Genomic DNA, 24300 nt, shown 5'->3' on the forward strand with positions numbered 1-24300 from the left:
CTGGCCTCTGAGCAGAGGCCCCAGGAGGGAGGGCGAGAGAATGGTTTGGTCTATGGACTCTGGGGCAGAAGCGATGGATGATCCCGACAGAGGAAAAGAAAGAAAACAATTCCTCCAGAAGACAATGGTGATGGGGAGCGGGAGGTTGAATAGTGTCCCTCCCAGCCCCACCAATCCCCCTCAACAAAACTCAGGTCCATTTAGAACCTCAGAGTGAGACATTATTTGGAAACTGGGTCTTTGCCGAAGTCATGAAGAGAGGTCATGTTGAATTAAGGCATGCCTTCAATCTAATGGCTGCTGGCCTTCCTGCTAAGACACACTCAGCCACCCACCAGCTGAAAGGGCCTGTGGCACCAGGGGCAGGTAGTGTTGTCATACTGCCTAAGTCCAGGAGCCGTCGGGAACCACCAGAAGAAGCTGGAAGGGGCAGAGGTCTAAGGGTCTTCCCTAGAACCTTCAGAGGGCGTAGCCCTGCCGACACCTGGACTTCAGACTTCTGACCTCCATCGCTCAGAATGAATGCATTTCTATTGTTTGACGCCACCCAGTGTGCCCTGAGCCCCAGGAACCCAGCACAAGGCAGGGCCCAGAGGGAGAAGGACAGTCAGGGCTGCAGAACTTATTTTTTGCTTCTGTCGTTTGGGCTTGAGTGGAGGGCAATGCTTGCACACTGAGCTGGGGCGGGAACTGAGGAGGGAGGCATGGAGGCCGACCTCTCGGCCTGGGGGCAGGGGCCACAGAGAATGGCACGAGTGAAGGGCCCACTCTGGACCCTTTACCCTTCTTTAAAATGCTCAGAAAGCAGGCCCGGGCCTGCCCATTTGGACAATGGAACAGCTGTGACAAGGTGCTTGAGGGCCGTGCCACCCCAGAGCAGCACAGAGACCAAATGGAGCGCCTAGCCCACCTGTCTGAAGACCAGCATCATGGTCACAGTGGCCTGGCCTAAAGTTCTGAGAGTTAACAGGGACCCAGTACTAGTCTCTGTGCCTATCAGCTGATGCAAGCCCCCTTCAATTTGCAGCCTGGCAGTACCCCCGTTTAATAAATCAGGTGAGCAATGAACCCATAAGCCAAACCCATGGCTGTTGAGTTGATTCTGAGTCAGGGCCACCCCATGCACTGTCAACCCCCTTTGGGGGTTGAACGACCCTTTCACAGGGGTCTTCTGATTCATCACAGTAGCAAAATGACAGTGATGAAGTAGCAACAAAAATAATTGTATGGTTGGGGGTCACTGCCGCATGAGGAACTGTATGAACGGGTAGCGGCATGAGGAAGGTTGAGAACCACTGCGCTAGAGAATAGAGCTGAGCCCCCGAGGGTCCCCTCGGCTGGACCCTTCATGGAAGCAAGTTGCCAGGCCTTTCCTCTGCAGTGCTGCTGGGTGGACTTGAACTACTGTGACCAGTCCAGTGCAAGCCACTTGTGCCACCCAGGACCTAATTGAGGCCTTGTTGTTGTCATCCTTAGGTGCCACCCAAGAGGATTCCCACTCATAGCGATGCCACATACCCCAGAACAAAACACTGCCCAGTACTGGACCCTCCGCACCCTCACAGCGGTCTGCGTCTGAGCCCACGGTGGCCCCTGTGTCCCACCATTTTATGGAAGGTCTTCCTCTTTCACTGAGCATCCACTTTTACCCAGCACAATGTCTCTCTCCCAGGACTGCTCCCTTCTGATAACATGCCCCACACAAGTGAGACAAAGTCTCGCCATCCTTACCTCTAAGGGCATCTTGGCTGTACTTCTTTCTAGACAGATGTGTTTGTTTTTCTGGAAGGCTATGGTACTTTCAATAATCTTCGCCGGCGCAGAAGAGGCATAGGAGAGGATGAACCATGTGCCCAAGGTCACACCATGAGCAAGGGAAGAAGCCAGGATGTCAGCCCAGGCCGTCTGGCGCCAGAGCTTCCCTCTGCACATCAGTCCCGTCCCCTGCTCTGGAGTGAGACGCTGCATGGCTGGGGACTGAAGATTCAACAAATCCTGATTTATTTGCTGAATGACCCTGGACAAGTGGCTCAGCCTCCCTAGCCCTCAGACTCTGCACCTGGGCTGCTGGAGGGATTCTGTTCAGTATGTAAACAGCCCAGACCTCAGTGGACTCTTTTGGAACAGGAGCAGGCTGAGTTGCAGAAGCCCCAATGGTATTTCCCAGCCCGTAAGGTTTCTGCCTCCGCAAATACAACTGGTAAGGAGTGACCTGAAACTGAGAAGAGACAGGCTGCTCTTTAAAATCCTGTGATTAAGATGTGAAGACCCACAAAACAATCACACCCCGTGTGCGGCTGGGAACCGTGGATTCTTTCATTACCAGAATTGCCGATGGGGTAGCATTGAGAAGCATTCAACCCGCCAATTCCTGCCTAGTTGTTGAGAAGTTTGAAGGTGAGCACACCCCTCCTTCCCAGAAAGTCAGCCAATACTCGCTCCATTGCTCACACCAGCCTGGGCTCACACAGGGCCCCTCGTTTCTGATTAATTTGTTCTCGCAGCTTCTAAGTCAGTCACAGGACAGGGCACTCGCGGGAGCGGTGGACAAAGAAGGACGGAGACTACTCTTCACGGAATAGGGTCACCCAGGGAAGGGTGGACAGGAGCACCGGAGAATGGCAAAGGACAGAGGGGTTCCAATTGGAGGCCTTAACAAACCTACGTCTACCCCCCAACCTCATGATTGTGGTGGTTACAAGTGCCACTATCCAAGGCTGCGAAGATGGGCATGAACTAGGCCTGACGTAGGCGTCATCACCAGACTGCGGGTCCCTTGGGAAGAGCTCCTCCACTTGTTTGCCTTTGTGTCCCCAGCATCTTAACCTACCTCTCATCTTTATCACAGGAACACCCCAATGAATGAAAGGATTCCTGTGAAAACCCTCCAGGGCCTTGTGTAACACAGCCAGCGTGTGGCTTCTGGACGCAGCAGAAGTCATGGAGTGAGGAGTACCATTGCTGACATTAACTGGATCTCGGCTGGAAGCAGAGCATTCTAGAAAAGATGCTTCTTTGTGTGTTATGGACTATACACAGGTATTTTTGACTGTGTGGGCTGTGATGAGCCGTAGTTAACATTGCAAAGAATGGGAATTCTAAAACACTTCATGATAGTCAGGCAGAACCAGTACGTGGACCACGAGGTGGTCGTTTGAACAGAACAAGGGAAGATGGTGTGCGCGACTTAAAATCAGGAAAGGTGTGTGTCAGGGTGGTGGCCTCTCACTACCCTTATTCAACCTGTGTGCTGAGCAAATAACCCAAGAAGCAGGACCGTATGAAGACGAATGTGGCCTCAGGGATGGAGGAAGACTGTCAACAACCTGCGCCATGCAAAGGACACCCCTCACTTGCTGAAAGTGAGGAGGGCTTGATGCCCTTCCTGATGAAAAGGTTTAAATTTACCTTCAGGGTGGATTGCCATTCAATGCAAAGAAGACCAATGTCCTTACAATGGGACCAACGGACACCTCAGGGAGTTTTCAAGGATTGCATTTACTTGACTCCGCAGTCCATGCTCACGGCAACAGCGGTCAAGAAATTAAACCATGTACAGCAACGGGGCATTTGCTACCCAAGAGCTCTTTAAAGTGTTAAAAAGCATGAATGTTCTTTGGAGGACTGACGTGCACCTGACCCAAGTCATGATCGTTTCTGTCGCCTCGTATGCATGTGAAATTTGGACAATGGGTAAGGAAGACGGAAGAATGTGTTGACATGACGGTATTGTCAGAGAAGATGGGAGGAACCATCCACGGCCACAGCCAACAAATCTGCCTTGAAAGGAGAACAGTCGAAATGCTCCTTGGAAGCAAGGGTGGTGGGACTTTGTCTCAGGCGCTGTGGACAGAGTAGCAGGAGAGGCTAGTGCTGACAAGGACACCATGTGTGGTAGAACAGAGAGGGTTGGCAGAAAAGAGGAAGACCCTCAAGGAGATGGATTGACACGGTGGTCCAGCAGCAGTCTCACACATAGCAACAATTGCAAGGCCGGAGCAGGACAGGGCAATATTTCGCTTTACCGTACACGGGCGCACTCTGAGTTGGAACCGATGGCGCTGATGGTATGCCTAGTCTCTAAAAATGATCTTAAATGACCAGCCACCCATGCTTTGCTCACTCTGCTTCACAACGCTCCACACTTCCTACCAAATCAATGTGCTCTGTGTGGTCCCTTCTTTCATTCGCGTTCTGTTCCGTTTGCAAGAGGCAGCATGCGTTGGGGTTTTCTCTCCCCTTCACCCAAATAAAGACTCTGTCTGCAGAGCTCTGAGACACTAATTCCATTCACCGACGCCCTCATTTGCCCTATACAACCTGCTCCTGCTGTGCAGGGTGCTTCTCCGACTCTGGTCTCCGCTGACCACACTGATTGGTGAGAGAGAAGACCAGCTTCATCCTGGAAGAGGAGTGTGGGTGGGTCGGGTGAGACTCTTTAGGAGAAGGGGCCAAAGAATGGAAGGGGAGATGTGTTCAGATGGGGAGAGTTTGAAGACATCCATCTCGGAATGCAGAGGGGGTAGAGGCGGATTCCCAAGTAAGTGGGGTGAGCAAGGGTTATTTGTGCTTAACCCACTAATCTGTACAATTTCACGTGGATCTCACCGCACCACAGATGCAGTGCATACCAAGTGAAGGTACATACCAAGGTATGCAGTACAGATGATTAAGGAAGCACCTCTTCCCTTGCTTACTGCGCACTCCATTCCTGACTTCCTCACTGCCAGAGTCTATTCTGACTCTGAGCAGCCCCACAAGACAGGGCAGAACTGCCCCTGGGGGGTCCTGAGACTGTAACTCGTCTTGTCTTTCTCCAGTGGAGCCTCAGGTGGCTTCGAGCTGTTGACAGCCCAATACATAACCAGGACGGCCACCAGAGCTCCCTCCGTGTGGCTGAGACTGTAAATTTGAAAACAGCTCTGATTCTCTAGACAGGGGCCAAGCCTAGAGCCAGAAACCTTCCATGTCATGAGAACATGGGAAAGTGTTTACTACAGATTAGTAAGTAAGCACAAGTAAACCAGTGCTTACTTTGTTGACTGGGTCATCTGACACTGCTAAAGGCAAGACACCGTGTAGACTAGGAAATTTTCAAAATCAAAAGTCTGGGAGGATTATGTGAGAGTAAAGCAAGGCCTGGCCATAAAGTCCAGTGGATAGCTCACTAGGCTAAATATGAATTATTTCTGCCCTACTTGGCCAGATTCTTTTGAGAGACATCCCATTCTGCCTCCTTCACTCCTTCAACCAACCAATTCCAATCCTGCGCGAGTCTGGGGTGCCCCACACTGTGCTGGGGCCCAAGAGGCCTACTCTGGCTCCAAATTCCAAGCCCACCCACGATCACTGCCCCCACAGAGAGAACACTGCCTTCCCTCACTCTGACCCCGACCCCACTGCCCTCAATGTCCACTTCAAAAAAACCCCCAAAACACCTCACTGCCATGGAGTGGATGCCTACTCATAGTGACCCTACAAAACAGGGTAATACAGCCCTGTGGGGTCCCCCAGATGACAATTCTTTAGTAGATAACCCCACCTTTCTCCCACAGAGCAGCTGGTGGTTTCAAACTGCCAACCTTGCAGTCACAGTCCAGCATGTAGCCACTACACCACCAGGCTACATTAAGGCTCCCGGCTTCCTTTGGCTTCGACCCACAAGGACTTTGGGGAGGAGTTTGGGCCACGGAAGAGGGGCTTGGTGGGTGAAGAGGCTAGGGGCCACCCGCCTACCCCACCCCTGAGCCTTGGACCGCCAAATGCAGGTAGGGCCCAGGTACCTTACCCGGGCATGAGGCTAGGGGGCACGTAGGCGGCATTGAACTCCGTCAGGAGGGTGCCCGCGCTGCGAGAGGCCATGGTGGGTGCGGCGAGCGCAGCGCTGCCCGGGGTCCTCTCGGCGGCCGAGGTAAACAGCCCGTGTCACCAGGCAACGCGCGCGCCTGGCAACGCGAGGCCCGGGGCGCAGCCGTCCAGCGGCCAGCTCGGCCGCCTTCCTGGCGTCTGAGCCTCTCTCCCCGCCGGCAGGGGTGGCCCTGGGCACGCCTGTGACCCTGCTCCCATTCGCACCTCAGCGGTGGCTTCCCCAAATGGGCTCCTTGCTGCTTTTGGGAGCTGGGGGGTCAGGGGTGGGGGTGGGGGCGGGAGTCGTATGACCTGGGTGCCGTTCGAGGTTGAAGGCCAGTGGAAAGATGGGGCTGGGTCCTTTTGAGCCCCACTGGCTTAGGTGACCCAGCTGGGACGCTGTGTGGCGAAGGCACTTTACAGACCAGGAGGTCTCCCCAAGGATAGCGGCCCCAGGGATGAGTCCCCCTTGACCCCGAGGAGGCTTCCAGGAGGCACGCAGGGCAGTGCGCCCAATGTCCAGAGAGCTCTGTTAATGCGGGTGTGTATGTGTAGGGGGGCATGTGGGTGGGCAGTTTTCTTATCAATCTCGTCTCTCCATGGAAACGTCCTTTCACCTCATATTCTCTTGCCAATGAATCCACAAGAGTAACTCTATATATTCTGAGACACTCTGAAGGCACCCTGGTGGGTATTGGGCTGCTAACATCAGCGGTTTGAACCCACTTGTCGACCTGTGGAAGGAAAGATGAGGCTTTCGGCTCTGTAAAGATTTAAAGTTTCAGAAACCCAAAGGAGCAGATCTACTCTGTCCAAGAGTACAGGGTCACTGTGACTCGGAGTCCACTCGAGAGGAGTGCCTGTGGATTTTGGTTTTTGAGACCCTCTGGGTGGGTACACTGGAGCCCAGGTCAGCCGAGAGCCCCTGTGATTCCACTGGGAGGCTCCTGTTTGTCAGACGGCAAACCATCGGAAGGCCCAGTGAAATTTCTCTGTCATCAGAACTCTCTCGAAACCCAAAACCAGATTGACTGCCATCCAGTCAACACTGACTCACAGCAGCCCTATAGGGCAGGGTAGAACTGCCCCAACTGCCCCTGTGAGTGTCTGAGACCCTAATTCCTTACGGGAGCAGAAAGCCGCGCCTTTCTCCCATGGAGCTGCTGGTTCTGAACTGCTGTCCTTGTTCTTAGCGGGCCCAAGAGTAGCCACTAGATTACAAGAGCTCTCTGGCAGAGGCACAAAGGATGGACGGCTAACTGAGAAGTTGTGGTTGGAACTCGCCCAGCAAGGCTGCGGCAGAAAGGCCTGGTGCTCTGCAGCCAAAAGGTTCCAGCTAGAAATCCTCAGGAAGCACTTGGAGCATGGAATTCACTGCTGGGCATACGTTGAGGCTCTCCTGGTGCCTTCAAATCTGGAATTCCTCCAGTCACCCTCACCCCCGCTCTCGGAGGTGTGGAGGAAAGGCCAGCACTCTGGGGGCCAAGGTAGTGCCAGCTTCCAAGCCAGGGGACTCAGCTGTGGCTTGGACCCAGGCCCTGCCCCGCCCGGTTCCTTGCAGCAAAGCTGGCCTTAATAAAGTCGGTCTGCAGTTTACAGTTGAATCATTCTCAGTCTCATTCCATCCCTGTCAGACACAGATCCAGATCGGGGAGAAGTGTTATCTTCACAGTTAGACTCTGTCGATGGCAGCTGATGAAGACCACAGACACTAATGAGTTCTCAGGATGCTGCTGGGACCAGACTTCGTGAAAGACTCACACGCCGACAGACAGCAGTGAAACTGGAGGAGGGGGACCATGGGCTTCCAAGCGGCATGAAATGCAGAAAATCTGAAGCCTGGGCAGAGGAAGGAGGGAGACAGCGGGTGGTGTAAGACATGAAAAATAATAATATTCTATAATTTGGCAAGGGTTCACAAGGAGGGGAGGGGAGGGAAAAAAGAGGAGCTGGGGCTTAAATAGAACCAGGGGCTTAAGTAGAAAGAGAATGTTTTAAAAATGATGATGGCAACATATGGACAAATGTGCTTGATACAAATGATGTATGGATTGTTATAAGAGTTGTAAGAGCCCCTCAATAAAAATGATTTATATATTGAAAAATTAGCTGGGAGGAATGTCTACGCAGCCTTCCTGCAAAGTGTACTCAGGTCTGTGATGTTTCCAAATTCTCCACCCAGAACACGTGCTATGATAAGAAGACCATTATTGGCCGTTATGAGAAACTCCCTCTACCCAGGTGTCATATGAATGACTCAGCCCTTGGACTAAGGTAAGTGGCTCCTTTCTGCCCCAGTCGATGGCCTCTGAACCCCGGAACCCCCGCTCAGGGCACCCATCAACCTGGGCTGTCATGCTCTGTGCGCTTGTCCATCTGTCTCTTCTGCATGGAGTCTTGTATTAATCTGGGTATTTAGAGAAACAAATCCACAGAAACTCATGTATAAGAGAGAGTTTTATATAAAAGTTAAGTGCACATCAAGAAAACATCCCAACTCAGTGCTGCCCAAACCCACAAGTCCAACATTAACCAATTAACCCATATGTCTGACACTAATCCACAAAGTCCTCCTCCATCTCACAAAACACACGCAATGACGCCGACTGCAGGAAGAGAGCCTGTGAACATGTAAGCATCTCAGCACAGGCAGGAGTCTCCACACGGTTGCTCCATCACCCAGGGCTGCATCGAGGTAAGTCCATGTGGCTTCTCCTCAGGGATGTCTTGCAGGATGTGAGCCTTGCAAGCTGAAGCAGGGAACTGGCTAAGGCAGCTGCACCCTGGTCCGACCATCACAAAGCAAGAGACTCGAGAACTCAAAAGGCGAGGCTCACAGAGCCATTTATCTCCTCGCCCTTCAATGAACCCCACATGTGTTTATCGGCCAGGTTTGCACAATAAACTAACTCAAGTCCTGTCCTGTGTCAACTCCATCCCTCAACCCCTAGCACCTGACATGAGAAGGTGTGCAGTGGACATTTGTTGAATAAATGAACTAACATATGAACCAATGGTTACCCTATGTGACCCTATAGGGCAGGATAGAACTGCCCCTGAGGATTTCTGCGACTAACTCCTTACTCAAGTATAAAGGCTTGTCTTTTTCCTGAGAAGTGGCTGGTAGTTTAGAGCTGCTGACCTTGCTGTTATCCACCCAACTCATAACTCCTACACCACCACGGCTTCTTATAGGGTCCCTATGGCAATGAGCTTGAGAAAAGTTGCCCGTAGGGGTAACAGTCTAGCAAGTGGATCCAGCTTAGGTTTTAGAAGAGCAGGTGAGCCCCTGGATGCCCATGCTGGCTCAGCTGAGGAATGCCTGGTATTGAAAAGGTAGAATTGTTGCCATGTTATAGATGGGGAAACTGAGGTTCGGAAAATCAAGGGCAGGTTTTGTGGGTGCTCTCCTGAAGATGCATATGTCTATTAGAGGCCTCAAGAAACTCACCCCCTTGGGGAGGGAGCCTCCAGAAAGTATGCAGACACAGGTTATCTGCTGATTTCATAGATGGAAAAGGGAGAGCCTGTAGTTGTTTACACCTGCTCATGTTCTGGATCTCATTTCTTTCAGGGGCCTAGGCTCAGTGAACGTATTGCTGGGTTGTATGGTATTTCAATTTCCAGTTGGAGCATTTAGTTGTTTTAAAAAGAGGCATTACCCCAATAAAATGATTAAAAATAATAATAAAAATAAAAAGAGGCATTAAGCTTATCTTATTTTCATTATTTCAGGAGGGACCAGACCCTGAAAAGGCATCATACTTGATAAAGTAGAGGGTCCGTGAAAACGAGGTAGACCCTAGAAAAGATGGATTGGCACATGGCTCCAACAATAGGTTCCAGCATAGCAACCGTGAGGACGGTGCAGGGCCTGACAGCATGTGTTCCTACTGTACACAGGGTCACTCTGAGTCGGGACTGACCCACCGGCACCCAACAACAGCAAGTTAAAAAAAAATTATATATATATATTTAGCATTCATTTGTATCCAATAGAGACCATCCCCTAAAATATGACTGAACTCAATATAGTTTGATAAAATTGAGAAAGAAGAGGAGTCAGGAAGGAAAGCTGGAGATGGAAAAGGGGCATGAAAAGAATGAGAAAAGGCAGGCAAAGGAGCATGGCAGCATCTTAAAGAAGGAAGTACAAGCCTACAGAATGGTGGTGTAGAGGTTACACATTGGACTGCGAACTGCAAGGCCAGCAGTTTGAAACTGCCAGCTGTTCTGTAGGAGAAAGAGGAGCCATTCTGCTCCCCTAAAGAGGAAGTCTCATAAGCCCACAAAGGCAGTTCTACCCTGCCCTACAGGGTCGCTATGAGTTGGCACCTGCTTGGCGTCAGTGAGTAACCACATGGAACGTCCCTGGATACAAGCAGCTTGCCCCCAGCTGCTAACCAAAACGTGGGCTGCTCTTCTTATTTTTTTCATCAGGCAGTTAACCCACCAGAAGGACCCTGTCAGAATGACTTGGTGCTCTGCAGCTATAAAGATTGCAGCCAAGAAAAATCCTGTGTAGCTCGAATATTTCTTTTTCTCTTTTCAGTCCTTAGACCCTGTTCCAGATAGATCGCCACGGTCGCCCTTAACCTTGTCAACATCTCTTGGGCATCCTGCAACACATAACATTTCAGTGAAAGGCACAAGACCTAGAACCAGAAAGCCAAGAAGGACGAACACTTGTCTCAAGTTGAAAGAAGTGAAGAAAAAATCCAGGCCTTGAGTTGTAGTATTAAAGGATTCTGTGGGAAAACTACTGAACGATACAGGAAGCATCAAACGAAGATGAAAAGAATACACAGAGTGACTATACCAAATATATTTGGTTAATGGTCAACCAGTTTTAGAGGTACCATATGAACAAGAGCTGGTGGTATTTAAGGAAGAAGTACAGGCTGTGCTGAAAGCATTGGCCAAAACAAGGATCCAGGAATTGCTGGAATATCATCGATTAAATCCTTCAACAAGCCGATGAAGCACTGGAAGCACTTGCTCAAATTTATGCCAAGAAATTTGAAAGACAGCTACCTGGCCAACTGACTGGAAGAGATCCTTATTTGTGCCCATTCCAAAGAAAGGGGACCTAGCAGAATGTGGAAACTATCGAATGATATCATTAATATCACATGCAAGTAAAATGTTGTTGAAAATAATTCAGAAATGTGGCAGCAGTACAGAGATAGGAAGCTGCCAGAAATTCAAGCAGGATTCTGAAGGGGATATAGCATGAGGAATATTATTGCCGGCATCAGGTGGATCTTGTTTGAAAGTACAGAATTCCAGAGAGATGTCTACTTGTGTCTTTGACTGACCATGTAAAGGCATTTAACAATGTGGATTGTAACAAACTGGATAACACGGAGAAGAATGGGATTCCAGAACACGTGCTCATGTGGAACTTGTACAACACCGACTACCGTGCAATTCAAAATCAGGAAGCGTGTGCATCAGGGCTGTATCACTGGTCATTATTATTCAGTCTGTATGTTGAGCAAATAATCTGAAAAGCTAGACTGCATGAAGAAGAAAATGGTGTCGTGATGGGAGGAAGGCTTTGATAAGCAGATGACATAACCTTGCTTGCTGAAAGCTAGGACACCTTGAAGCACTTACAGATGAAGATCAGAGAACGAAGTCTTCAGTATGGATTTCAACTCACTGTAAAGAAAACAAAAATCCTCACTTCTGGGCCAATAGACAACATCATGCTACCTGGAGAAAAGATTGGAATTGTCAAGGGTTTCCATTTCCTTAGACCCGCCGTCAACACCCACACCAAGAAATCAAATGACATTGAACAGTGGGTAAATCTGCTCCTTGACCTCTTTAACTGGCTAAAGAACCAAGGTGTCATTTTGAGGTCTAAGGCGGGCCTGACCCGAGTCATGGTATTTTCATTTGCTTCCTATACATGTGGAAGACGGACAATGAATAGGGAAGACCACAACAGAATCGATACATTTGCATTATGGAGCTGGAGAAGACTATTGAAAGCCCCATGGCCTGCTTGAAGAACAAACCAAGCTGTCTTGGAAGAAGTACAGCCAGAATGCTCCTTAGAAGCCAGGGTGGTGAGACTTGTCTCATGTGCTTTGGACATATTGTCAGGAGAGACCAGCCCCTGGAAAAGGACATCATGCTTGGTATAACAGAGGGTCATGGATTGGTACCATGGCTGTAACCATGGGCTCAAACATAATAACATTTGTGAGGATGGCCCAGGACCGGGCAGGGTTTTATTGTGTTGTACGAAGGGTTGCTATGATTTGGAAGGGCTCTATGATGTCTAACAGCTACCACAATGCACTGGGGTGGGGCTTTGGAGGTGCCAAGGGGCTGTGGGCCCTGGTTACCCAATCGCAGGAGGAGAAGCAAGTAGCCCCATGTTGCAGTGAGAGGAGGGGGACAGGGCAGCACCGAGGAGGCCCCTAACCCAGCCTGAGCCTGAGTGTGGATGCAGAGGTAGCTTCTAGGAGTTGGCACAAGTTGAGCTGGATCCAGAGTGAGCAGGAGGTGGCTGGGCTGAGAAGGCAGAGGGATGAGTTTGGAGAGGGCGAGCATTCTGTGGCGAGCCCATGGCAGGACAAGAGTGCACAGCTCCAGGCCCATGGATGCTAGCCCTGGGCCTCTCTCCCTGTGAGCCCCTCCTGGGCTGTGCGCCTGCAAGAAAGGAGGGAGTAGTTTCCCCTTTGGTCCTTGGAAATTCAGACACAGACATCCCTTCAAGCCCCCCCCCCCCCCTCCCACCCCAAGTCCCAGGCAGATGATGGAAGCAGCAGGCCTGCTAGCTCTTCCTGGAAACCAAACATCTCACCCTTCTCACCATCTCAGTGCTCTCTTTAACTTTAAGCAGGGCTCTGAGCCCTGTTGGCATAGTGGTTGCGTGTTGGGCTGACAACCACTAGGTCTGCAGTTTGAAACCACCAGCAGGTCCGCAAGGAGAAAGACGGAGCTTTCTACTCCCGGAAAGAATGACAGTCTTGGGAACCTACAGGGGCAGTTCTACACTGTCCCTGTGAGTCAGCATAACCCGATGGCCTGGGTTTGGCTTTCTGAGCAGATTACAGGCTCCCAGGCCTTCATGGAGTTCCCGGGGATACAAGTGAAGGGGTTTCCAGGCTAGGCAGCTAACCGGCCAGTCGGAGGTCCAAGTCCACCTCTCAAGAAAGGCCAGGTGACCTGATTCTGCCAAATTAGCTCTTGCAAACCCAGTGGAGCCCACTCCTACTCAGATGGCTTTTCTCATCCCTGAGGCCCCTCCAGCTGCACCCTATTCCCCACCTCCAGGGTGGAGAGTCAAGACCCCACCTGGGAAGAGGGAGGGATGATGGGCATAATGGGGAAGGGAGAAGCAAGGACCTTCCCTTGCTCTCTTCTGACCCTAAGCACTTGGACTCCCATTTCTAAGGGACCAGACACTGGGCACAGCCTTGCGGTTGCCTGGGAGATCCTGAGTCTCTAACTAGGGAGCCCTGGGTTGGAATTCCTGCACTTGCCCCAGACAGAGGAGCCAGGCTTGGCCCAGGTGGTTTCCTTGTCTCATGGGCCCCAGCGGGTGGCCAGCTTAATAGTGTGGGCAGCTTGGGTCCCCCAGAAAACACCAACGCACCAGCCCAGCTTTCTGGGCGCACACAGCATGAAGCTTTCTCCCCCTGTGGGAGAGGGGGGTTCCCACCCACTATCATACGACTCTCATCTGCCCACTCCTGGTGGCAGAAGGACCGGCTTCGTAGCCGGGAGGCCGGCCACTAGGGTGGGCTGGAGGCTCCCGTGAGGGGCTGGGGAGGACACCTGAAGCTAGCGGGAGGCAGCGGCTGTTAAATAATGAATTCCCACTGTGTGTCCGCCCTCCCGGGCTGCACGCTGGGCGCACAGACCGCGCACGGATAGCACACACGCCAGGCTGACACTTGGAGGGGCGGGGGCTGCGGGGCTACGAGGCTCCGGTGGCAGCAGCAGCTCGGGCTCCGGCTCGTTGCCTTGGTGTCGGTGGGCAGCTTCGGAGGGGCGTGGGAGGGAGGAGCAGGCAGCGCGGAGAGGAGGCGCGTCCCCGCACTCGCTCCCAGGCTCGGGCTCCCTCGCGCCAGCATGGCCCTGCTCGTCCACCTCAGGACCGTCTCCGAGCTGCGGGGCAAGGGCGACCGCATCGCCAAAGTGACTTTCCGAGGTAGGAAGCCCTGTGGTTCGGGGCAGGGCGGGGAGCCGGGTGGGAAAAGTTCTCAGTGGGGCTGTACCTGTGGGCTTCACCCGGGGGTGGTCGCCCACCCGGCCGGACTGGCCACTCGGATTCCTAGAATGTTGATGATCTGCGTTCTTCTGGGGGGCGCTTTTGTGTGTGTTTGTGTGTGTGTGTGTGTGTGTGTGTTCCTCCGGCTGCAGGTGGTTCTGGGAGTCAGGGGGACCAGGGCTGAGCCCACTTCTCCCTCTCCTAGCTGAGATTGGTTTCCTTGGGACACAAGGAGGGGGTGGGGCCCAGCACTGGCAGGTGCAGGCTGGTGCCCAGACCCCCAGGCTGGTGCTGGGGGGCTCTGTGGGGTGCTGTTGATAGGGGAGCTCTGCAGATCAGGAGTGAAGGGGTCATGCTGGGTTCTCAGATCTATCCCTGACCCGAGACTGGGCCCCGCTGGCCTCTCTCCTGTTGGGTCTCTCTCCTTCTCCCACCTCAGGCATTCAGCCACCATCAATTAATTGTGACCTGCTCTGGGGCTCCCACTGAGGGCTAGCGGTATAAAGCCAGATGTGGCCAGGCTGCCCTCCCCTGAGGAACCTCCTCCCCCCATAACCAGCGCTTGAGATACAGTGAGGATAGGGACAAGCACAGCAGTCCCCTGACTAGGCTGGGGGCAGGGTGGTCAGGGAAGGCTTTCAGGAGGAGGGGCCATCTCAGCTGGGAGATCCAGGTGAGGAGGGGAGGGAAGAGCAGGTGGAGGAAGCTGCCTGCCGCAGGGCTGGGAGGGGAGCTGGGGGGCAGGTGCAGCAAGGCCGGAGCCCAGAGAAGGATAGCAGCTGAGGATGGGGAGACAGAGCCAAGGGGGTGAGGGTGGGCTTCACTCAGGACGGAGGGAGGGCACCCCAGAGGGTCTTTGGCTGACCCACCAAGCCTCCCTGCCGGCCTGGAAAAACCCTTCATGTGTTCTCAGAGAGGGGTCTGAGGGGGATGGTGGTGGGAGGAGCCGCTGAGAGCAACCCACCATATTAAAGAGCAAAGTGAGTCACAGGCAGGGCCCTGCTAGAACACCACCTGTCCCTCTGCCAGGAGGCCCCTGTGGCACCCAGGGCTGGGATCAGCATCCCGCCCACCGCCAGCCTTCTCCTGAGACTCTTGAGCAGGAGCCCTAGGAAGCCACCCCCAGCCAGGAGGTGGGCAGTCTTCCCTTGTGAGCCCTATGTCTCCACCGGCAGGAGGGAAGAGGAAGCGGTGGACAGGCAGCCCGTGGCTTCCCACCCCAGCCCAGTGACAGCTCTCTCAGTAGCAGCCGGACCTCCCCATGCTGCCTGCCAGCCCATCCTGGCTTTCTCCACAGCCACGGCATTCTCCTGCCCATGAAGCATGTCTCTGGGCCGTCGGGCTGCAGGTCACCGTGCTGCTGCAGAGGCCTGCCCTGTCCGTCTGAGCTCCGTGTACAGACCGAGAAAGCAAGGCGCGTTGCAAAGGAGAGCTGCATGGTGTGGCATCAGTGAAGGGCATGAGTCTTGGTGGCCCCAACTCTCAGGATCTCCCTCCCAGTCATGACTGCTTAACCCTGCAAGTGCCTTGACCTCCCATTGGGTCTGCTCGGGGAGCTAGGGGCTGGGTGGGTGGGGGGAGCACCTGTTTCATCAGGCCCCTTCCTCGTTCTGTGACTGGGCAGTCACACTGACACTCTGACCTAGCTGGTCACCCAGGGAGTCATCAGTTATGCAAACATGCCCTCTGGACAGAGGAGAGAAATCCACAGCCATGGAGAGCCTCTGCAGGAGGAGGCCCTGGGAGAGGGGAGGCATGCTGGGAGCAGGACTCTAGGAAGAGCTCTTTCCCGAGCCCTTCGCCGCAGGGACCCCAAAAGACCAGCACTGACGACAATCCAGCAGCTCCGTCTCCACTGAGGCAAACGAGCTATAGGAAGAAAAGAGAAACCAGCCCAAAGGAGGCCCTAGCCCTGAGCCCCCAACCCCTTTGCGGTGGGTCAGGTAGCCCCTGGCAGGTCATGTCCCTCAGTAGTGGCTCCAAAGAGGCCAGGCCAGCTGTTGAGAGAGAGCTTGGTTTTCTGGACATGTAGGGATGTACTGGCTGTGGTGGAGAAAGTTCCAGATATGGGGGTAGGGGGTGTCAGACATGCTGGGTCATGCCTTGCTTCTCCTATCGACTTTGTCTCTTCTGGCCTTCAGTTTCCTCATCTGCAAAACAGATGCGCTAACCGCACCTGCCTCATCGGGTTGCTGCAGTAAAATAACAGGTGCGGAAGAGTTTGAGGGTAGGACGTTGGGGTTCGCTGGGTCTCTTTGTGAGGTTGAGGCTCCTGTTCGTGGGGAGAGCCGCTGGCACCGGAGCCTCCTTCTTGATAACCTACCTTCCTTCACTGTCAGTCGGGAGTGACTGTAAGGGGCGCCGTGGGAGGCATAAAGGAGAGACACGATAAAGCATCCGAGGGTCTCTGCAGGGAAATGGGGTCTGGCCTTTGCTCTGTGAGGGCCCCCAACCTGGCTATTCTTCAGAATCCAACCCTAGAGCTTGCCCCTGAGAAACCTGTCTCCATGTGGGCTGGGCAGATACCAGCTCTGTGCCGCTACCCCTCTACCCCCCTCCCCCAGCCCTGTCCCCAGGACAGTCAACCACCCCCTCAGGCCCCCTCCTGTTCACTACCCTGCTCTTTCTCTCTCTCTCCCTCTTATGACGCCTGTGGCCATCCTTAATCCGGCCCTATCTGCATTCGTTCCTTCTCTAAACTGGCCGCGGATTGTGGACCGGGTGTCTTCTATGGCTAGACCCCAGACTGGACATGAGGTGATGGAGACCCAGCCCTGACCTCGGATCTGTAGCTTCCCTGGGTCAGATAGGAGGTGACGAAGCCTGAACAAGGCGCCAGAAGACCTGGCTTCCCCTACGCAGGTGGGCCATGGGTCTGAGGACCTCAGTTTCCCACTAGATGGAGACAGCAATTTGATTTTAACCCAGAGACCTGCAATGAGAATAAGGAGTGGGATTCTCGGAAGGAGTTATCTTGACCAAAGGTCACTACCTCAAACTCCACAAACCACTCCCTGCCAGCTAGTCAGTTCTGACTTAGAACAGTGACCCTACAGAACAGAGTAGAACTGCCCCCCTGTGATTTCTGAGACTGGAACGCTCTACAGGAGTAGAGAGCCAAGACTTTTTCACCCAGGGTGGCTGGTGGATTCCAATTGTTGACCTTGTGGTTAGCAGCCTGCTACGCAACCACTAGGATTGTCTTGGGATTGGCTTGATAGGAAAAAGCTTCCAAGTTCTGTCCAGCTGGTCTTCTGCGCCTTACTCGACCCCTTCTCAGCCCCTAGGCACGAATGTCTTAGCAGTTGTGGGGGCTCATCCTACCGGCCTGGGGGTTTCCACATGTGAGGTGGTCTGCGTCTGCATCTGCTCTGCTGGTAATTCACTCGCCTGGAAATGCCTACAGAGATTTGCTCAATCTCCAACTTAACTTTTCATCATTCTTGCTTCTCCCCAACTCCCCAGCCCCCACCCTCTGTGTCCACACTGCACGGAGCTCGCCGCCAGCCGCCACAGGTGCCAGACATGTTATACCTCCAAGCCTCGAGACGCGGCATTTCTTCTGTCTGGAATGACCTTCCCCCTCCCTCTGGAGCGCTCCCCTCAGTTCTTGCCCATCCTTCCAGGACCAGCTCGGTGGCCACCTCCTCTGTGAAGCCCCTTGCCTCCAAGTGCTTTGCATGTGCTCGGTCCCTGGGCCTGCCATGGTGCCTGGTGCTGCCCTGGCTTCTAGTCTCGGCCATCCTGACTGAGCCCTGGGCGAAGCACCGGGCATCATCATCAACAGGGCTGAGAAATGGCCTGTCGAGTGGGTCTAGGCTTTCCTTCCTCTGTGGCACTGCCACTCTGGGGGGCGGGGGGCGCTCAGTTTCCCCAGCTTTCTGTTATGAGGTGTCCAGGGACTAGAAGAAGCCTCAGGAGGTAAGAGCCTGGAACCCTAGCCCACACTTTCTCTCCAATGACTAGCTCTGCCTGGGCCCAGTCAGTCAAGGGAAGCGAATCCTGGTTCTTCCCTGCCTGCCTCCCCACCAACCCCAAGTCATGGTGAAGCTGGTCCTACGCATCCCTCTCACTGCTGGAAATGTAACAATTTCCCCTTCAGAGTAGCAGACATTCCATCAGCTGTATTTCTAACTGGCCCCTAAATGCCGTCACTTGTTGTCTAGCTTATTAAAGAGGCGTGCGAGCGTGTTTGTGGGATCCTCACCACGCCGGTAAACGTACATCGGATGTTTCAGGATGTCTTTATTCCTTCTTTCACTCTCCCGAGTTGTGAATATTCGCTGAGGGGCAGCTACGTGTGCCGGTACCTACTCCAGGCAATGAGGTGGCAGCCCTTAAGGAGGCAGATGTGGGCCCTGCCCTCAAGGGGAAGGGAGGGGAGGGACCATACAGGGCAAGGGGAAGCAATCTGTACCAGGAGGTCCAGGGGCTTCCCTGAGTGGGTGAGTCAGGAAAACCTGAGAGGCTTCCTCAGGAAAAGATGGAAGAAGAGAGGATTGGAAGATGATGGAGGGAGAGTGGGGGCGCGGGGGGAGCAGGTGAGTGGCTGACCGTCTGGTCACCCTGGCTTTCTGCAGATGAAGCAAGGGTCCAAGGAGGAGTTGGTGGTGAGGAGAGAGATGGTGTGATGCTGAAGCTGGCGCCGAAGGGACCCTAGGATTTTGGCAGCAATAGAACCCATGCAAATCCGTGCCAGATGTGGTGATGCATCAGGCATGGACACTGGCTGGGGCAGGGACATGAGGTGGGGCCTACAGTGGGAGCAGGGTGGGGAAAGTCTAAAAGGTGAAGGCCCAGTCGCAGAGGGTCTTTAAGATGGCACCGTGGAGGGCAAAGTTTGCTTTGGATGTGAATGGGATGCTTAGATCTGGTTTGGTGATCAGCCCTCTGTGGGGCAGGCCTGCAGGGGAGCAGAGGCAGGAACTGGGAGCCTCAGTCGGTGGGGCTGTGCGATGGGAGGAGGTCAGCATGCAATGGGGAGGTGAGCCTGGTGCTATCAGATCCACTCAACTTGTGGAGAGTCCGTGTGTGTCAGAACAGGCCTGGTCTCCTGGGGATCTGTGGTGGCTGATTTTCCATCAGTCGATCCCCAGATTTTTCTTCTGACGTATCTCTGGGTCGAACCCTCAACCTTGCATCAGCAGCTGAGCAGGTTAAGCCTTTGCCCCATCGGGGTTTTCTTGTCAAGAAGCTTGGAGCGACTCTCACCTCCAAAACATTGCACATGAATCGCCCACCCACTTCTGTATCTTACAATGTGTTCTGAAAGGTTGGCTGCATCATTTGAAGAAGAAGAAAACGTTGGCTCTTCAAAATAGGAAAAGTTGCTATGAAATCTTCCATTGTCAACACTCTCCATTGCCCTCAGGCCTCCCGTCTGTGTGTCTTTTCAACTTTTTTATTTTTCACTCTTCTCAAGCTGGTTCCTGGCTGGCTTTGCAGGATCCAGCATGTAGTCCCTCACTATTGTACAGCCTCCCAGACCAAAGAGAGAAGGCCCCTGACATCTAATAAACTCATAGTCACCCTACCAGACAGAGAAGAACTGTCCCTTTGAGTTTCTCAATTTTTCAGTCTTTTAAAGGCTGCAGTGTGGGTGCTAAGTTCGAACCACTGACCTTAAGATCGGCAGCACAGCACACAACCAAGTAGCCACCATGGGTCCATCTATAGCTCCCCCTGGGAAGTCCCTTCCTGTCTTATTCATTTCCAAAGATCTCTTAGGTTTTCTTGCCTTCTCCTGTCATTTGTGGCTCTGAACTCTTCTCACGGTTAAAGCTAGGAGGATGAATTCACAAATTAGCGTAACGAAATAGCTGAAAATAGAGTGGAACACTATACCCAAGAAACCAGAGCTCATGTGGTGTCTCCAATGCAATTTTCCGAATCCGTGCCCCCAATAACCCTAGGCTTAAAAAGCAAGACACAAAGGGAAAAAAATGTTTGTTTGGGCTGTGTTGTCATCGCCTGTCTTCTGGGGTGCCTCTGGGTGGATGGACTCCCAGACCTTTTGGTCAGCAGGCAGGTGCATTAACCGTTTGTACCACCCCGGGACCCGTGGACAGAGGACAGGTGAGACAGCCGTATGGGGAAGGCGCTCTGCCAGCGTGAGCCCGGGTCCTCTTGACACAAGCTGGTGTCCGGTCCCCATCAAAGCAGCACCAGGCAGGGATCTGCTTGAGGATCTCACAGTCAACGCCGCAAAGGCTTTCTAGGGCAGAACATTGAATGTGAACCTGTTCCCCTTCAGCCCCTTGTCTGCTTCCTGCCTGGACCGATCCACCTCCTGGTGCCTGACCCCATGGCCTTTGTTTCAATGTTAGGGAAGTCTTCAAAGCAGGAAGTCTGCTTAGGTGAACATCGGCTTTTCTGTTACCTTTTTTTTGAAGTCAAAGTTTAAGGTAAAGTCAGAACTGGAGTTTTAACTATATATATATGTATGTATGTATGTATGTATATTTTAAACCTCAGTTGATGGTATAAGGAGCCTTGGTGGGGCTGCGATCAGCATGGTCAGCAGTACAAAACTCGGAGAGAGAAAGACTGGGCTTTCTACTCCCGGAAACAGCTAGTCTCAGAACCCTCCAGAGGATCGCTCTGAGTCAGCACTGACTCTGGGGCAATGAGTTTGATGGTATAAAATGAGTCACTCCCCCGGTAACCTTGACCATATCCCAGTATATGGCATGTGAGTCCCTGGGGCCAGAAGGTCCTCTATCTGCTGCAGATATGGAGGCACCTAGCACCGAGCGGTGGCTGGTGTGTGGCTGGCTGGCACTGTTCTAGCACCCAAGGGAAACACCTCTGTCATCTTCCTCTCTCCGTCTCTGTGCCTGGTCTGAAACAGGTGGGCTGGATCATAGATGGGGCTCATTTACTTTAATCACTGTTTAGTATTCCATAATGAGTATACAATTTATTTATGCATTCTCCCTGAGATGTTTTCTAATTGCTTGCATTTACAAACAGTGCTGAAGTTAATACCTCTCTGCACATGTTATGAGAGTTTCTCTAGGACATAGACCTAAAGGTGGAATCCTGATTGTAAAATGTGCCCATAGTGCATAAGCAAATGTGGCGAAGAAAGCTGATAGTGCCCGGCTATCAAAAGATATAGCGTCTGGGGTCTTAAAGGCTTGAAGGTAAACAAGCAGCTATCTAGCTCAGAAGCAACAGTGCCCACATGGAAGAAGCACACCAGCCTGTGCCATCACGAGGTGTCAAAGGGATCAGGTATCAGGCATCATCAGAACAAAAAATCATATCATTGTGAATGAGGCAGGGGAGTGCAGAGTGGAGACCCAAAGCCCATTTGTAGGCCACTGGAGATCCCCTTGCAGAGGGGTCTCGGGGAAGAGACAAGCCAGTCAGGGTGCGATGTAGCAACGATGAAACATACAACTTTCCTCTAGTTCCTAAATGTTTCCTCTCCCCCCTCCCCAATATCATGATCCCAATTCTACCTTATAAATCTGGCTAGACCAGAGGATATGCACTGGTAGGGATAGGAACTGGAAACACAGGGAATCCAGGGCAGATGATCCCTTCAGAACCAGTGGTATGAGTGGCAATACTGGGAGGGTAGAGGGAGAGTGGGTTGGAAAGCGGAAACTGATTACAAGGATCTACATATAACCTCCTCCTTTGGGAACGGACAACAGAAAAGTGGGTGAAGGGAGACGTCGGACAGTGTAAGATATGATAAAATAATAATTTATAAATTATCAAGGGTTCATGAGGGAGGGGGCAGTGGGGAGGGAGGGGAAAATGAGGAGCTGATGCCAAGGGCTTAGATGGAGAGCAAATGTTTTGAGAATGATGAGGTCAATGAATGTAAAAATGTGCTTCTGTATGGATTGTGATAAGAGTTGTATGAGCTCCTAATAAAACAATAAAAATATGTATCCATAGTGAGCTACAAGGGATTACTAAATTGTTCTTTAAAAAAGAGTGTTACATTCTAGTGGGACTATGAAAAAAATCAAAACAAGAAAACACAAATTGCTATTATAAAAACTGAAAGGAAGGATCATTACCAAGAAAATAAGGGAATATTGTGAATACTTCTGTAAATAAATTCTGCATCTCAGATGGAATGGACAAATCGCTTACACAACACATTGTTTTAAAGAAATGGAAACTGCAGAGCCTGGTGTGTATCAGACGGATTGAATTTGCAATACTGATGATGGTAGTGAACAACCTCCCCAAGAAAACTTCCACCCTAGATGACTTCACTGTTGAGTTCTAGCAAATGTTGAAGAAAGCAACCATCCAATCTTACAGAAACTCTTTCAGAAGATAGAGCAAGAAGTAACACTTGGCCAATTTATTTTATGATAGCGAACTCTGACAAAAACCTTGCTAACTTCAACTTCCCCCTGCCCCTAAATTGAGCTCAACATCCCTCATGAATATAGATGAAAAAACTCATAAAATACTAGCCAATTGAATAACAGTATATGCAAAGGATAGCACATCATGACAAATTTGCATCCTAGGTATGCAAGGTTGATTTTAAATTTTAAAACTCAAAAATATTTTACCACATTGACACAATAAACACAAAATGGGGGAAAGGCACATGATTATCCCAATAGATGTAGAAATCGCATTTGGCAAAATCCAGCCCTCATCCTTGGTAAAAGCACTCAGCAAACCAGGAATAAAGGAGATCTTCCTCAGTCTGATAAAGGGCAACTACACAAACACACTGAGCTTCAGTCACCCATAATCCTGAACGTTGAATGGGGTGAAATCACGAACAAGGGAAGCTTCGACTCCTTCAAGATTCACCGCTCCTATTCAACATAGCCCTGACGTCCTTGTTCCTAACAAGTCCAATGAGGTAAGAACCTCACGAGATGGAAAGAAAGAAATAAAACTGTTTTCATTTGCAGAAGTAGCCCGGTGGCTTAATGAGTTACAAGTTGGGCTGCTAGCCACAAAGTCAGCAGTTCAAACCTACCAGCTACTCCATTGGAGAAAGATGAGGCTGTCTGCTCCCATAGAGATTTACAGCCTAAGAAATCCAGAGATGCAGTTCTACCGTCTACTGTTGTTTTCGTTTGTAGAAGTATCCTGGCAGCATAGTGAGTGACAGGTTGAGCTGCTATCCATAAAGTCAGCAGTTCAAACCTACCAGCCACTCCATAGGAAACAGATGAGGTTATGTGTGCCCATAAAGATTTACAGCCTAAGAAATCCAGAGATGCAGTTCTACTGTGTCCTATAGGGTCATTATGAGTCAGAATTGACTTAGTGGCCATGAGTTTAAGTTTTAAAAATATTATTATTATTATTTTAATTATTCACCTAGAATCTGATTAGTTATAAAGAAAATCCTAAGGAACATACCAAAAAAGCTACTAAAATCTATATGTGAATTTATCAAATTTTCAGGATATACAATTAATAATATGCTCACTCCCAAGTTAATTTTACCTACAAGGAACAACAGCTGGGAAATGCAAATTTAAAAGGAATTAAATTTATAGTAGCATCAAAAATCATAAAATACTTATAAATAAATTTCATCAAAGGCATACAAGAATTCTACACTGAAAACAAGCACAGCCACCACAAAATGCTGAGAGAAATAAAAGAAATTCAAATAAACGGAGAAATGTATTTCGTTTGTAGATTGGAAGAGTCAGCATTGTGAAGATGCTATTTCTCCCCTCATTGACTTATAAATTCAGTACAATCCCAATAAAAATCACAACGGGCTGTTTTGTAGAAACTGGTAAATGTTTAAATACTTTTGTGGACATGTGAAGAATCCAGAATAAGAATAATAACCCAAATTAAACCTACTGTCATCGAGTCAATTCATACTCCTAATGACCCTGTAGCATTTCAAGACTCTTCATGGGAGCAGATAGTCTCCTCTTTCTCCAAGGAGCGGCTTGTAGGTTTGAACCACTGACCTTGCGGTTACAGCCCACCATCTACCCACAGCATCACCAGGGTTCCTTCAGCAACCTTAAAAAGGAGAAAAAGTTGGAGGGTTCACATGATTAGATTTTAAAACTGACTATGAAGTTACAAAAGGCAAGACTATGTGGCCTTGGCCAAGACTAAACAAATGGCCTGATGGGTCAGAGTACAGTGTCCACAACAGACCCCATCCACGTACAGTCCATTGGTTTTCCATCAAGGTGCTAGACATCTGGAACAACTTGACATCTATATTGGGGGAAGCATTTCAGCTTTAA

At 51.2% G+C, this 24300-nt stretch overlaps 2 protein-coding genes across 2 annotated transcripts in view; one reads left to right on the plus strand and one right to left on the minus strand.

Moving 5' to 3' along the window:
- The window catches only part of FAM166C (family with sequence similarity 166 member C), a 19205-nt gene extending 13343 nt beyond the window's left edge, over positions 1–5862 (minus strand). The window contains exons 1-2 of the mRNA XM_004696419.2: positions 5789–5862; positions 4321–4402 (exon numbers count right to left, since the gene is read on the minus strand). Coding sequence (XP_004696476.1) covers positions 4321–4402; positions 5789–5862 — 156 coding nt within the window. The remainder of the gene's footprint in view (positions 1–4320; positions 4403–5788) is intronic.
- Positions 5863–13898: 8036 nt separating this feature from the next.
- Positions 13899–24300, plus strand: part of LOC123521289 (otoferlin-like) — a 76904-nt gene continuing 66502 nt past the window's right edge. Inside the window, exon 1 of the mRNA XM_045286586.1 lies at positions 13899–14020. The gene's annotated coding sequence lies outside the window, so the exon portion shown is untranslated. The remainder of the gene's footprint in view (positions 14021–24300) is intronic.

Source organism: Echinops telfairi, unplaced genomic scaffold (assembly GCF_000313985.2).
Source record: "Echinops telfairi isolate 266 unplaced genomic scaffold, ASM31398v2 ScPeMD7_9;HRSCAF=40, whole genome shotgun sequence".
NCBI lineage: Eukaryota > Metazoa > Chordata > Mammalia > Afrosoricida > Tenrecidae > Echinops > Echinops telfairi.